Raw genomic sequence first — 15,158 nt, 5'->3', positions numbered from 1 at the left:
CGCAGCATCCAGCTTGAAGCAGAGATGCTAATTTCGTGCGCCCTGCATGCAGCTCGAACCTTATGCTACTGCAGTTGGCAAAATGAAGCTTAATGGGGTTTGTGTTTTGTGTTGGGAAGGGACAGAAGTGAGGTGTTATGGACCAAAGTCAAGCTTTAATTTTGATTTCTCAAGGTTTGTGTTTGGGATGCAGAGCTGCGGGAACTTCGAGCTGAGTGTTATATAAAGGAAGGGGAGCCAAGCAAAGCCATTAGTGACTTGAAAGCCGCTGCCAAATTAAAGAACGATAACACTGAAGCCTTCTATAAAATAAGCAGGATATATTATCAGCTTGGGGACCATGAATTATCACTCAGGTAATTTCACTGTTTGCTGTAATTATAAGAATTGAGACAAAATGTGCTGATGTAGGGCATGATAAACCATGAAATATCTGTTGTCTTTCTGTTTTTGGATGAAGTAGCAACTCTGGGCTGGACCTGATAAGGGAAACTCCTTTCCAGAAGCTAAGAACTGTGAAGACATCATGTTTATTCCTGGCAGAGCAGCCATCAATGCTGCCTGAGCAATTTTTATTCTTGTTTAGATGCTACAGTGTAGAAAAAAGAAGTTGCTTACATTTGCTGCTGTTATATTTCTCTGTCCTGGAAGAAAGTGCTTCTCTAAACTTGGAGACTTGTATTTTTAAACTTTGAACCTACTTTCAAGTTAAGTTCACAGTGAAAACAAAAAAATGTTTGAGTTGAGCCCTGGGGTTGCCCAGTCCAAACTGCTAACTTCATATTCCTTGTGCTCAGATGGACAAATGATATAATTAATTTCCACATACAAGTGGTTTCTGTGACCTCAGATGCATTTATTGCATCTTCAGACTCCTTCCAACACCATTCTGGACCAGAATCATTTCAGTAAGACATGAGGCTGAAAAAGACATGGTCTGTTTTCAGCCCCTGTTTGTTTCTGTTCTTGGCAGCATTTGACAACGAATGGAAATGTCATGTGTGAATATAGTAACACAAATAGGTTTTACATCTGGCAAACAATTATTTCTGTACGTTCAACGTGGTGAACACCAAATAGCTGAAGTGTTTGCCTTAGACATCCCTCTTCCAGAATATGAACTCTCTGGAGCTCACAGCGTATTTTCATGGTGACTTTTGGTAGCTGACCATCACTTAGCCTAGTGATTTCAAGAAGTGCAGTCGAGAGCTGTCTGAGGAACAGAATAGTACCAGAATGAAAGAATAAGGTTCTTTATTCTTTCCTCACACTGTTTTTTTGAGTCAGAAGATGTGCTAGCTCTGTAGCTCTTAGATTTGCTGGGTGATTAATCTTGTCTTCCATTTTTCTCTTCCCATAACAAGCTTAATGATTTTCAAATGAATGGTTTTGTCTGTGCTTAGGAACAAAACAAGGTTTTTTGATCGTGTTCTGAAAATAACGCTATGGTTGTGCTGTGCTGACTCATTTTTAACGTATAATTATGTGTATGTATTAGTTATACATCAATTTTATTCATTTGTGACTGGATTCTGGAGGTTTTTGCTTGTTTAAGACCTTTTCCTAGTTTAAAAGGTATGGGTCTTAATCAGAGTCTCATTAAATGGTCCTCACAGTGAGAAGTCTGGCTCAGGTTTGGCAGATAACTCTATCAAGTGGAGCTTTGGGCCTTACCTGAGTTTTGTCTGTTCCAGGCAGCATAAAATATGCTTACACCTTACATATATTTTTTAATATACCTAAGTTAAAGGAAAACTACAATTGTCTAACTGCTGAATGCAATGAAATTTCCAGAGTGTGTTTTTCTTTTACTGTTTCACTCAGATACTAATGTAATGCTTTTAAATCTTGGCATATTTAGCAGTAAAAAATAATTAAAAACAAACAAAAGACAAATATCCCTGTATCTTCTGGAATACATTTTTTCACTCACTTTAATTTTTAAATAAAGGGAGGGATTGTGTAAAGAAGTCAACTGTTGCTTTGGACAGATTATAGATGCTGTGTTATGTCTCTAGATGAGATTCCATAACGTGTGGTGTTTTTTCTCTTATTTCCTTCTCCCCGTGAAAAGTGAAGTCCGGGAGTGCCTGAAACTTGACCAAGACCATAAGCAATGTTTCTCTCTCTATAAACAAGTAAAGAAACTCAACAAGCAGATTGAGTCAGCAGAAGAATTCATCAGAGAAGGCAGGTAAGTGTTCATTGTCGTACGTTCAAATCACTACCAAGGCACCAACTAATTATTGACTGAGGAGCTGATTAAGTAATGCTTTTTGCATCTGTCAGTTGAAGTGGATAACTGAGCACAGCTCTCAAATTACAATTAAAATAAATATTGACTCGTAGTCAATTCTGAATCCTTCTTGATACCACTGTCTTCTTTTTGCATACTTTATGGAGCAGGTATTAAGACCAAGGTAGGGATAATATTTGTTAACTCTCAGGTATTGGAGGATGTAATCTCCAGACTGAAGACACCAAGCGCTCCTGCGGTGCCTTGAAAGCTGATGTGGATCTGGCTGCTAGGTCTTTTTTATGTACCTTGTGTAATGCTTCTCTATTCTGTTACTTCTTGCTTCATTTCAGTTTTATACCTTCCCAAGTGTGTAACATCCAACTGTAAGAAGCCCTAGCAAGTGATTAAACACTGTCAGGGTGGCTCTTTAAAAGGAAGTGCATCAGGAGAAGTGAATCAGCACAACTGAAGGCTGTTTTCTTAAGTCAGCAGTCCACTCGGGCTCTTCTCACTTTAGTTTTCTCTTTAATTCAGTATCAGCACATTTTCAGGGACTCTTCCGAGAGCTTGAATTTCTTCTAGCTTGTAGCAGCCCCTGAGTTCAATCACACACTTGCATACCTAGGTGAGCGTTCAAGTCTGTTTCTTATTAACTGTAGAACTTGAGTGTCTTTGAACCTTCACAGCAAAAATACATTTTGCTACGTGGCTTGCTGAAAATAGTATAGGGAGAAAACAGCTTCCTGGTTCAAACTGGCATAAGATTTTTTTTTGGCACCACAAAAGGCAAGTAGTACAGTGCTCATGCCAGGACAGACTTAGTCCATCTCGAATGTCAAAACTAGAGAAGCTTTTTTTTTTTTTTTTTTTTGGAAGTGCTGAATGGGTGTCCTGGTTTCAGTTAGCACAGAATTAATTTTCTTCCTAGTAGCTGGTGGAATGCTGTGTTTTGGCTTAGAATGAGAAGAGTGCTGATAACACCCCGATGCTTTAATTGTTGCAGAGCAGTGCTTGTACTAAGCCAAGGACATCTCAGCCTTTGCTCTGTCCTGCCAACGGGCAGGCTGGGGGGTGCAGTAAGAGCTGGGAGGGGACAGACCCAGGACAGGTGACCCAAACTAGCCAAAGGGGTATTCCATACCATCTGACGTCATGCTAAACAATATATAGGGGTGGCTAGCCGGGGGGAGGGGGCCGGACTGCTCGGGGTTAGGCTGGGCATCGGTCAGCGGGTGGTGAGCAATTGCATTGTGCATCACTTGTTTGTACATACTATTATTACTTTCGTATTATCACCATTGTATCATCATTATTATTATTGTTATTATTATTTTGTTATTTTTTTTTTTCCCTGTCTTATTAAACTGTCTTTATCTCAACTCACGGGCTTCACTTTCCATTTCTCTCCCCCGTCCCAGAGAGGGAGGGGGGAGGGTGAGCGAACGGCTGCGTGGTGTTTAGCTGCCGGTCGGGTTAAACCACGACAATGGGACATTGGGCAGGAAGCAAATCTAGACACTTCTGTTGGTATGCTCTCTGGGAATGCAGTCATGGTGTTCTGCAAAAGCCTGCTAGGCACAGTGCCTGCTCTTCTGTTTTGAAGCACAGGAGAGGGAGCGGGAATATAATTCTTAAAGTGGTTGAAAGGTTTTTCATAGTGTTGCCTCCCATCATGCCTTTGAGACCTTTACAGCCAAGGTACATTGTTTGGAGGATGGGAAAGTCTGGATTTTAAGATTTCAACATCTGCAAATAAATTGCAGCAGCCCAAAGCAGTTATTACATTTCGTAATAGTGTGCTCTGTAATTAAAACAGGTATGAAGATGCTATCAACAAATATGACTCTGTTATGAAAACTGAGCGAGATGTCCCAATTTATGCTACTCGTGCCAAAGAAAGGATCTGTCACTGTTTGTCCAAGGTAATTCTTGCTTCCACTTGCCTCTCCAAATTTCTGTAAAAGCAAAACAAAGAACTCCACCCATGAACTTGATTTTCCTTTCTCCTCTTTAGAATCAGCAGGCTACAGAAGCCATAAAAGTTTGTACAGAAGTTCTGCAACTGGAACCAACCAACGTGAACGCCCTGAAAGACAGAGCAGAAGCTTATTTGCTGGAAGACCTGTACGAAGAAGGTAGGGTTGTATGCATCTTGTCCCTGCCTTTTGGTGGGCACTTAAAATGCAGTTAGTGTTTCAGAAATTTTTAACATGCACTTTTGATTCCACCCTACGTTGTTATCCCTAATCAGCACTGGTAGTAGCACATTTACAAAAATATCTGCTGTTAATTTTGTCTTGATTAGTATAAGTGGTGTGCACTTGTTTTAGCTAGAGTGTTCTTTACAACAGTGGGCTGTGTTCAGGATCCTTTATGAGAGCATTCAGCTTATTCAGGCTTAAACACATTTTATATAAACAGTAGTGCCAGAGCAGCATTTATAGACAAAAGGTAATTATGGTTAGGTCATGTAAGCCCATTTTAGGAGCTTCCTTTTAATGTCCTTAGATGACAGAATGAAACAAGGCTGTCCTGTACCATAGTGTGTGCTCAGAGTAGAGGAGGGGAGGCCACTGTTGCACCTCCCTGGGTCTCTGTAACGCTGCCAAGAGCAGTAAACTGATTCTGTTCTTGACGCTGCATTTCTTGTGCTGTAGAGCAGGGAAGCAACAAAAGGGATGAATCTTCAAGTGCTGCCTCCCCAAAACACACCCGTGTTCCATCACCCCACATCTTCCAGCCAGGGATGTTTTTGGGGTTGTGCTGGACCCGCTGGCCATTCCTCCTCTCCCAGAAGACCGAGAACCACGGGGCTGGTGCTCGGTGCATACGCAGCCTTGGAAAACAGGGACTGAATAATCGGTCTCTCTGAGTACACCACTATGTTGTTTTGTAGCTTCCTTAGAGTACGAAGTGCTTGTGCACTCTAAAAATCTTCAAAATTTAACTTAGCGAATCTCATTTCCACAAGGAACCAGGCTTAAGAAAGAGAGTTGAGCAATCTGTCTGTTCCTGTGCTCACTCACGCAGCAGTTTAGGAAGCCTTGGGCTGCTTCAGTGAAATGCGATAAAGGAGGGGACTCGCAGGCTTTAAATCCGCTGGAAAACCAGCTCCATTAATTTTAATGCTCCTAGAACAACTTCCCTTTTCTGTGTTTTCTATGTTCTGGTACTGGGGCTTCAGCTTCACGACTGAACCAAAAACCACTCAGTTTAAACACAGAGACAGCAGCTCTCACAATGGCATGCTTGGATTTTTTTTGTCTGTTGAGGAAACGAATTAGATGATAGTGCTCACCTCTTGAAGTAAACGTCACAAGTGAGATCTATTTTATTTTTTCTTGATCTTCTTGACTCAAACGCTTGAAAACAAGGTGTAAGGAGGACTGGAATGACTTCAGGCAGCCCTTCTTAGCAGCCTTGGTGCTCCAGAAGTGACCTAGTCCTGGGCCTTCGCTGCTGAGGCTGGCAAATCCCCTTCCTTGTAAGAAAGGGTGGAAGACAGCAGCGTTTCTGAGAACATCTAAGGACCTTTATACAAAGCTTCCCCCACCCTTCAGCTTCAGCTGCTGTGAAGTGAGGGCTGACTTCTCCCTGCTGCAGGGAGCAGTCGAGTAATTAAAATCCCAGCCTCATATTTAAAGTGGGAAATTGATTCTCCCCTGAATGAAACCCCAAGCGGGAGGCACCTACGTCCTGTTTAAGGACAGGAAATCTCCAAGTGCTTATGATTGAAAACTTTGAAGGAGATCATTGTCAAATGCTCAAGATGCACTTGAGGATGTATAGCTGAGCCCTGATTCCCATTAAATGCCTTTAATTACTTCATAATCACACGGGATCCAGGGCTTGTCTGTGAAGACAGATGTGTAATGAATCCCTTCCTGGCACCTCCCTGTAAGTACAGGAGTGTCTGTTAGTCTATCGAGTATCCAGCACAAGCTCTTTCAGAGAGGAAGGAGAAGCATTTGCTGCTGCAGAATTGCTCAGGACATGTTTCATCTCCCCACCCTGCTATGGTGCAGGAGGCAGGCCCTGTTCCTGTAAGCGTTACAGCTTCAGTTACTGCTCTGACAGAGTCGCTCTGAAGCAGCAGGCCAGTCAGAAGAAAGGACAATTCTTGTGTAAGCTCGGGAGGCATCAGTGCTTTTAGAAACCGTGGCTGAAAGCAGCTGATTAAATACCTCACTCAGCATACCTGGAATCAGTAGCAGGTCTCCTGCTCTCCTAACGATATTTTTGTCATCAGGAAGCTGTCACCCTGCTCCAAAAGCGCCTGGTCCCACCCCTCATGTGTGGACAGAGCTCAGCTCTGAAATATTTGCCCCTTAAGCGGCATCGTTGCCAGCTGTGGGGTGTGCTGTGGAGAGAGAGAAGAAGTCTTGGGATGATAAAACAGCATAACGAAATTGCTCCACTTTCATTTCTACCAGTTCCAGCAGTATCTATTAGGCACGTGCATTAGTGTAATTGTTAAAAGTCTCACCCAGAAGCAGGATGTTTTGTTCCAGCAGCAAGTAACAGCATCCGGTGATGTGAAAATGAACAGAAATTCAGTTTTGCTTGTAACAGTATGTGAAATTGTTGGGGCACTGGAAATGCTGCTTGGATTATTTCTTTTTTTTTTTCTTCTTTTAACTTCAATAATCTAAACAAGATTGCGGTGGAATCAGATGTCTGAATAGCACGGATTCATTAGCACTTCCTGCTGTCTTGCTCAGAAACAGTGGAAAACAAATGTAACACCTGCTGAGAAATAGCATCTGCTTGGAAATAATCTGCTGCGAGTGCTTTGTCTAACTCGAGAAACCTGGGAGACTTGGATCTGCAGATGAGACTTGGAGGATTACGACAGTGAAAGAAGAGGAGGCTCATTAAGGGCTTCAACAGTTGCCTCCCTTGATAAATCTTGGTATCAAAGAATACCTAAAATTGGTGTCTTAAGCATTGGGGTACTACTTCCAGTAATAATGTGGTGTACATCAAAAAAGGTCTAGAAATGAGATCTCCTCAACATTCATGAGTGCAGCACGGCACCTCCCTTGCTCTCCTGCTTTTATTTCAAGAGTTGCATTTGCCAGGGATGAAAGCGTGCCTTTGGGGTAGTGGGGGGACACAATGACAGAACACCCAAAGCTTAAAATGAAGCTGTCTGTGGGATATATTGATATTGAGGCATCAAAAGAGAGTATTTGTCTTTCAGTAAGTGTCATAATTGTGGTGTTGCATACATGCATTTACTTGGTAATGTGAAATCTGGCGTCCTTGTTGTTAAAGAGACTTTCTGCTTTCTGTCGGGTTGAGTGCACGTGCTGGGAGAAGGAACCTTAATGTAAAGCTTGTGTACAATGGCAACTGCACGGCAATGTATGGGACTAACGCTGTGCAGCTGGCTCTTCAGTTACTGCACACTGAAACTTCTCCATTCCTCTTCTGTCCCAGTCTGGCTGCTCGTTATGTTCATCCCTAGGACTCTAGCGTCTCGAAGAGCATTCTGACTGGCTGCTAACAACCTCTCTTCTCCTCCCTTTCCCAAAAGTGCGGTGAATCTAAAGAAAGAAAAGTACCTCATTTATATGTGAACGAGAACCTCCTCTGCCCTAGCATTTTCTAATTTGCAAAAAGCACATTTGGCAAGTTCAAGTTCCTCTGTTTATAAGTGGTAACGGCAAAACTTCAGTTTTGCAGAGCGTTTGAGTTCTTGTTGAAGTTTGTGAGGAGTTATGTCATGCTTTTTCCATTTTCTTCTTTCACAAAGCTATTAAAGACTACGAAACTGCTCAAGCCAACAGTGAAAATGACCAGCAGATTCGGGAGGGGCTCGAACGAGCCCAGCGGATGTTGAAGCAATCACAGAAGAGAGATTACTATAAAATCTTAGGAGTAAAAAGGTGAGGCATTAATATCTGAGACGATGACGTGGATGTTGGCTATAAACTATCACATGTTAGCAAGTTGATCACTTGCATTTGTTCTGCTGCTTATTTTTTGTTCATGTCTTACTACCTTCACTTTTCTACTGCACTAGGTGAGCAGTGTTCAGCTTTTAAGTAGCATTTGTTTAAAATTTGTTTAGAAAGAATAGGTAGAAACTACCGTTGGGAGGGAAGGAAGGAAATGCCTTGGCAAGAAATCTTTAGTATAGATGATTGAAAGTGAGGTGAATGACCAGGGAAAGAAATGAGGACTGGGAAGAATTACTTAAAGCAAGAAACATAAAATTGTGGCAGATACGATGATGGATCAGGAGAGTTTGAAAGGACTGAATGAAAGAGGTATCTGAAATGCTTTTGCCTAGAAAAACTGACAGCTTCTCTTTGTAAAGAGAACCAAACAAATGTTCAGTTCTGAACCAGTATCGGTCATCTTCCTAACTGAGAACTAATTCAACCCCTGCTCTGTGCTTTTTGTCTCACCTTACTGTAAATCCTTCAGACTGGGAACTGTACTGCTGTAGTAGCACCTTTCCAAAGAGAGTAAATGGATAGCAAAGCAAAGAGGAGTCTTTAAAGCTACAGCCTCCTTCCTCTGTATCTGTATGAATGTCCAATATCACCTTAAGGAGGTTAAATAGGATCTCATAATTTTCTTGATGCCCTGAATTCTTTTCCAGTGTTTAAAATAAGCAAGTAGATTGAGGAGTGTGGCACATGCACAATTAGAAGGCTTATAAGTGACCTATACATTTATCCATCCAGAAATGCCAGAAAGCAGGAGATCATAAAGGCGTACAGAAAGTTGGCATCCCAGTGGCACCCTGACAACTTCCAGAGTGAGGAAGAAAAGAAGAAAGCAGAGAAAAAATTCATTGATATAGCAGCTGCTAAGGAAGTTCTTACTGACCCGGGTAAGGCTTGCTCTTATGAAGTTCCTTTACTTTATGACGTTTTTTGGGGCCTTAAAAATGCAGCAGGTGTAAGACACAACAAACATAGCAGGTTCCCTTTTTCTGGTCTCCCCTTAACCATTTTGAGAAATGGTGGGACTCAGCTGCTCCAAGTGTGACTGTCCTGGCCCTTTTGAAATTCCAGCGTGTTCTGTTGGACAGCCGGGTACTGGCTTGCCTTGTGTTAAGCTAAATGATTTATTTGAAGGCCTTAGTACAGGGCTCTCACAGGGCTGGAGGCTTTTCTCCTCTACCAGTGTCCTGGAGAGCTTTGAGAAACTCAGAAGGAATTCAACAGGTTCCTACAAATGCTGCCAATACAAGTGATAACAGCAGTTCTCTGTTTTAGGGGTGGTTCCGAACCACTTTTTTGGTCTTCAAAGTCACTTTGCGTTGCTGCCCTGCCTGCAGTGCCACCGTTCCACCTTGTTCTTTTCCTTCTTTCAGAAATGAGGCGGAAATTTGACGCAGGAGAGGACCCACTGGACGCGGAGAGTCAGCAGGGTGGGGGCAACCCTTTCCACAGGAACTGGAACACGTGGCAAGGATTCAACCCCTTCGGCTCAGGAGGAGGACCATTTACATTCAAATTTCACTTCAGTTAGAGCCAGGACTGTTTTCGGGTGGCTGCTGCTGTTTTTTACTTAATTCGTTCAAAGAAAATAAAAACTCTCTCAGTACCAGACCCCAAAATCTTAATTTCTAATGTTGTCCTTATCCCAGAGTCTTACGGCACTAGAAGAAAGCTCCTTCTCTCTTCTAGTGCTCAAAGGGTTTGCTTTGTGGCGAGCTTGACGAGCTTATGCTGGTGGGGGGGAGGTTGAGCAAGGGTTTTGTTACAGCCCCTGTGTTTGTTGTGGATGCGCAGGAGACTTTTGTTCATTCCTTTGGGTGGAGAAAACAGTAAGAGGCTATTCAGGGCAACACTTAAACGCATCTTTAGGACTCGATTATATGCTTAAAGGTAAAAATGCATGTAAATATTGCTCTGAATCCAGGCCTAATAAACGTGGAGCGGGTAGTTGCGGTAGTCTCTACGTTAACACATGGTTAGGACGATCCCTTTCTCAGTGTTCAAAGGAAACCCCAGCGACCACCTGTTGTATTATATTACTGACGGCGGTGCCATAGGCAGAGCGAGGAGGCTGAGTGTGAGCCTGAACAATCTTTTAAAAGAAGATCACTTGTAAGTAACGATGTCTGAAAATGTCTGTTCACTTTACTTGTTAACCTGAAATTGAGATGATTTCCTTGGCAGCAATTGTCAAACGTGGAAGTTGGAAAAAAAAAAAAAAAGCAACACACAATACACCTGTTTGGTGGTTATTTTTTTTTTTTTTCTGAAGACTGTTTCTGTGATTTGGAATGTTTTAGGTATCATTTCTGAGTAGTTTGCACTTTAACAAAATATCTGCTTGAGATCTGAGCAAAGCAGTGTGATGTGACATTCCCCCAGCTGCGCAGCAGTTTGGTTCTTCTCTGTACTTGTAAAACTCGGTCGACCCAGGTTGTGAGGCGAGTGTGAGAACTGCAGGAATAAAATACGAACTGGAGTCTTCCCCCATTTAATGCAACTTCATTTCGGGTTTATTCTTCCCATATGCACGTGGCTCAAGCTGGGCTCGTGCGCTGATAGAGCTGTGTGAGCTGAGGGGCATTGCCAGGGCTGGAGCTGCTACAAGAGATGAAGTCTCCTCGTTCTGTAGCTGAATACACCGAAGCTACTGGCAAGTTTCACCAGCACCCATTTTATTCGAATGCAGCCACAGGCAGAGCAAATAAAGCCTTCCATCTGCAAGGGATGTTGAAGTATAACTTGTTTTCTGCCTCAAGTACTTTACAAACACCATTTTTACCAAGCCACGAGGCCTCGCAGATTTTTCAGCAGCAACTTAGAGGTCAGTGTTTGGTCAGCAGAGATTTGTCTTCAAGCTGAGGAGCGCGTGTGGTGGTTCCTGACAGCTTTTGGTACAAACACGCCCCAGCAGCCTGTGAAACCCCAGCGTCAGGTATTTTCCAAGCCCAATGACTCCTGGAAGTTTGGCTTCTGCTTTTGACCTGTCTGAAATGTTCTTTAAACCCTGCAGAAGATGCTGCAGATGCTGCCCGTGCCCTTCTAAGGTCAGTGTGGTTCCCCTCGGACCCCCGGGGCTCCAGCCTTGCTGGTTGCTGCCAGCGCTCTCCTGTGGTCCATGGTCACTTGTCCTGTGCAGGCAGGGCTCTGGAAACATTTTGGCATTGCCTTGCTCGCTACAGGAGGGGCTGGTTCTGAAATGCTGTTGAACGACCACTGTGAGCAAAATGCTGTAATTTTGGACATTCAGGGGTGGTGGTCAGCTTCAACAAGTCACAGTAAAGTCACAGTAAATTCCAGTCAGCTAAGTTTGTGTGCCAGAGGAGTGCTAAAAATGCTGCATTTTAAAGGACTGCCTTCTACAGCTTTTTGTCCTTATCTCTTCCCATCCTCTGTTTTAAAAACTATGGCTGAGAGAAGCGTGCAGTTTGACTCCTTCCCTAAAGGGAAAAGGGAGATGGGCCCCCTCATAAGTGAATTATTCACACAAGGCATTGATGTTAGAGCCGTGCATATTCACTGCTTTCTGAGGCAGTGGACAAATGGATACACGAGAAGCAGTCAGGAACAAAAAGGATTATGTTTAATTCTGATGATGAATGGGAAGGGGAAGATCATGTGTCTGGAGGGGAGGGGAAAACAGCTTGAATCTAGGCAGTGGAAGATGATTCATGCTTGAATGCTGTTCAGAGATCCCTTCTGTGGAAGAGTGCCTTGAAAATAAAGGGAAAAAAACTTGATGGAGAGTAAGGCTTTCTGATACTAAGCAGGATCACATAAACGTTACCACTTCTTAAAGGAGCAGATGCTGGCTTTAAGGTACTTCTGAAAACACACAAAAAAATGAAGTTGTGTTTTTGTTTTCTTAAAAAAAACACTTATGTTTCAAGGATTTCCAGACACGGTGATGCAGTTCCTGATACAACTTCAGAAAAACCAAGTGCTGGTGACACACTGTCAATGGTGCAAGCTATGTACAAGGAAACTGAACTTGCCTTTTTTATTTATAATGGGTGTCTGTAGTGCAATAATGTTCAGCAACTGAACATTGAAGTAAATGTCTTGGTAGTTCGTGAAGCCCGAGGTGTGCATGAAGCAGCATTACGGCGATTGGCCTACGTGTAGATGCAGACTTTCCATGCTGAATCCTGTCTTGCAGTTTTTATGAACTAGTTTCTGACTTGTTTTAAACTAAAGGGGGGATGCATTTTACTTGAGGTGTGCTTAATACTGATGTGTTCATGGATCAGTATTCAAACAGATTCTGAGTGAATTATAAACTTAAGAGCTCAAACTTGTGACATGCGCGGAAAATCTGTTAGCTTAAAAATAATTTTCAACATAAGAGCTTGTTGTTACTTCAGTTTCCAGACCAGTGTTTGGAATAAGAATTATTCTTCTGTTTAGGGCTGTGATTTGTAGGAGCTTTGCTGGACGTCAGCCAGTACAGCATAGCGGGTTAGTTGTATTTAAAAGTGCCTTATCGTAAGGTATCGTTTGTTTGCTCTGTAATGCATAATTTTATCCATGAAGTTAAAAATGGGAGAATCTTTTCCTTTTGCCCACTGCAAAATTCAAAGTAGCAGTTCTGTGTTGTAAGAAGGATAAGTCAAGTTAGCCAGAGATTTATCAAATGTCTCAAGTGATTAAAATGTCTTTATATAAATCATAAGTCTAAAAAGCAAGAACTGTTTTTTCTAGAACTGCGGGAATTATTTTATGGTATTTTTCACAATAAAGATATTTATGATGACAAGAAAGCACCGTGGTGTGTGTGTGGTTCTTTCTGAGAAGCCCTCTATGAGAAGGGGGATGTTCTGCAATCTGTTTTGAGATGCCTCCCCAAAGGTCACCTCCACATTCATGCCATACAGAGAGGCTGAAACAGCCCCTGCTCCTGGCAGAGTCTGGGTCAGGGCAGAGATGCTCCTGCAGGGAGGGTGGGATTTGTACAACTCGTGGCTGGACCAAGTGGATCTGCAGCAAGTGGCTGGGGAGCAGAAACCAGAAGTAGAAGGATGCATCCTGAATGCATAACCATGATAACTCACACAATAAGTTATCCAAAGTTAACCAAAAACTTGGTTTATATGGAGTCCCTCCTTTACAACCAAACCTTTTTAGAATTTGCAGTGGTTCTGCCAGGAGAATCTTGGATGCAGCTGTGATTTACAACAAGACTGGGTTGAGATGATGATTGTTTTAATTACTGTAGCAATGCCAATTCTCAAGCTTCTGGAGTGCAAATAAGCAAGAGAGCTCCTATCAGTCACCAAAATGTACTTTTTATTTCTGTAGTTGGAACCAACTTCATGTACGCTGTCTTATGTATTTATGCAGTGGTGAAAAGCATGGACAGGTACGTAGCTGTGAGAGCTAAGGTGGTGAAGTTGAAAATGACGTGGCATGCAACAGCCAGATCTGTGAAAGTGAGTGCAGGTTACGGAATGGGAGAAAAGGTTTTTGGGAGGCTTCCTTGAAAGGACAGGTTTTACGTCAGATGATACCTTGCTGTGGCATCTCAGCATCTGTCTTTTTAAGCCTTTTTATATATCTTCATCTGCATAGAGCCATCATCTCTGGTACAGGTAGAAAATAATCATCTAATAATAAAAGCCAGCTTCCACAATTTCTATTAATGGCTTTTCCATGTATGTCTTCAGGTTTAAAAAAAAACGAGTGTGGTGTTGATTGATTCTGGTTTTAAGCTATTGAATATAAATAAAGTTCTGTGTTTAGTAAAAGGCACTTTCCGAACCATCTGCACATCTACATTTTGCAGTCATCAGAGCCGAAAATCTGGTACAAGAGGAATGCGTGGAAGAGTGTAACTGGAGGAAGCTATTTATACGGCATCCATTTTAGGACTTGGCACCCTCTGATGAGAGGCTGCCAGGATGTTTCATTCACAGGAGTGAGGACTCAAACACAAAAGGACTGCGCTCTCCATCAGGGGAGAGAAATTTGGGTACAGCGATGCTGATGATGGCTGTAACTGCTCCATTCTCACCTTCAGGCGGGGAATTCACAAACCAAATGGAGACTTTCATCACAGCAGGCTGGGAAATGTCAGAAAGCTGTTGGACATGCCTCAGATACGCCTGAAATTCAGAAGGAAACATTAGCTAATGTGAGCATCAGTGTAAGAAGCTAAGGGATTGAGAGAAGCAGGGCACAGGACCCCCCCCCCAGCTGCAGGAGCCTTTTTGTAACTCTGGATTAAATGGGCACCGGGGGCAATGCTCCAGCTATCAGAAGCCAAAACCAGCCTCCAGCACGGGCTTCAAGGAGTAGTCTCATGGTGACAAAGGAGACAATACGTCAGTGTAAATGTAAATCCTAAAAAAGAGACACCAGAAATAAAACAATGCATTCTAGATGGCATCCCAGGCCTAACCTTTTCAAGATTAGCAAACTGTGCTGGGAATCAGATCAGCCTGCACGAGGTGTTTTCAGGGCAGGGTGTTAATGTGTTAGAGACGTGACGCTGGGCTAAACCGATTAAGAATTTGATCCGATAAAACAAAATTAGATATTCTTATCCTGTCAGCAAATGTTTCAATAGTTTGGCTCAAATTTTCCTGTGTATACTTAAAGTCAGGTTTTGAATAAAGAACAAAACATAACAAAGTATAAGAGGAAAAAAGAATTACAGAATCATAAAGGTTAGAAGAGACCTCCAAGATCAACTGGTCCAACCATCCCCTACCACCAGTGTCACCCACTAACCCAGGCACACCAAGCACCACGTCCAACCTCTCCTTGAGCACCCCCAGGGACGGTGACTCCACCACCTCCCTGGGCAACCCGTCCCAGTGCCTGACTGCTCCTTCTGAGCAGAAATGGCTCCTCATTGCCAGCCTGAACCTCCCTGGCGCAACTTGAGGCCATTTCCTCCAGTCCTATCACTAGCTACCTGTGAGAAGAGGCCAACCCCCAGCTCCCCACCTTCCTTTCAG

The 15,158-nt window shown here is 42.9% G+C and overlaps 1 protein-coding gene across 1 annotated transcript in view; it reads left to right on the top strand.

Moving 5' to 3' along the window:
* The window catches only part of DNAJC3 (DnaJ heat shock protein family (Hsp40) member C3), a 28,669-nt gene extending 15,710 nt beyond the window's left edge, over nucleotides 1-12,959 (top strand). The window contains exons 6-12 of the mRNA XM_032188342.1: nucleotides 175-356; nucleotides 2,075-2,194; nucleotides 4,056-4,161; nucleotides 4,254-4,374; nucleotides 7,998-8,130; nucleotides 8,938-9,086; nucleotides 9,573-12,959. Of these exons, the coding sequence (XP_032044233.1) occupies nucleotides 175-356; nucleotides 2,075-2,194; nucleotides 4,056-4,161; nucleotides 4,254-4,374; nucleotides 7,998-8,130; nucleotides 8,938-9,086; nucleotides 9,573-9,730 (969 nt within the window). The 3' untranslated portion in view covers nucleotides 9,731-12,959. The remainder of the gene's footprint in view (nucleotides 1-174; nucleotides 357-2,074; nucleotides 2,195-4,055; nucleotides 4,162-4,253; nucleotides 4,375-7,997; nucleotides 8,131-8,937; nucleotides 9,087-9,572) is intronic.
* The last annotated feature ends 2,199 nt before the right edge of the window (nucleotides 12,960-15,158 follow it).

The sequence above is a fragment of the Aythya fuligula genome, chromosome 1 (genome assembly GCF_009819795.1).
Source record: "Aythya fuligula isolate bAytFul2 chromosome 1, bAytFul2.pri, whole genome shotgun sequence".
Classification (NCBI taxonomy): Eukaryota; Metazoa; Chordata; class Aves; order Anseriformes; family Anatidae; genus Aythya; species Aythya fuligula.
Note: the sequence above shows the minus strand (reverse complement) of the source record. Positions and strands in the feature narration are given on the sequence as shown.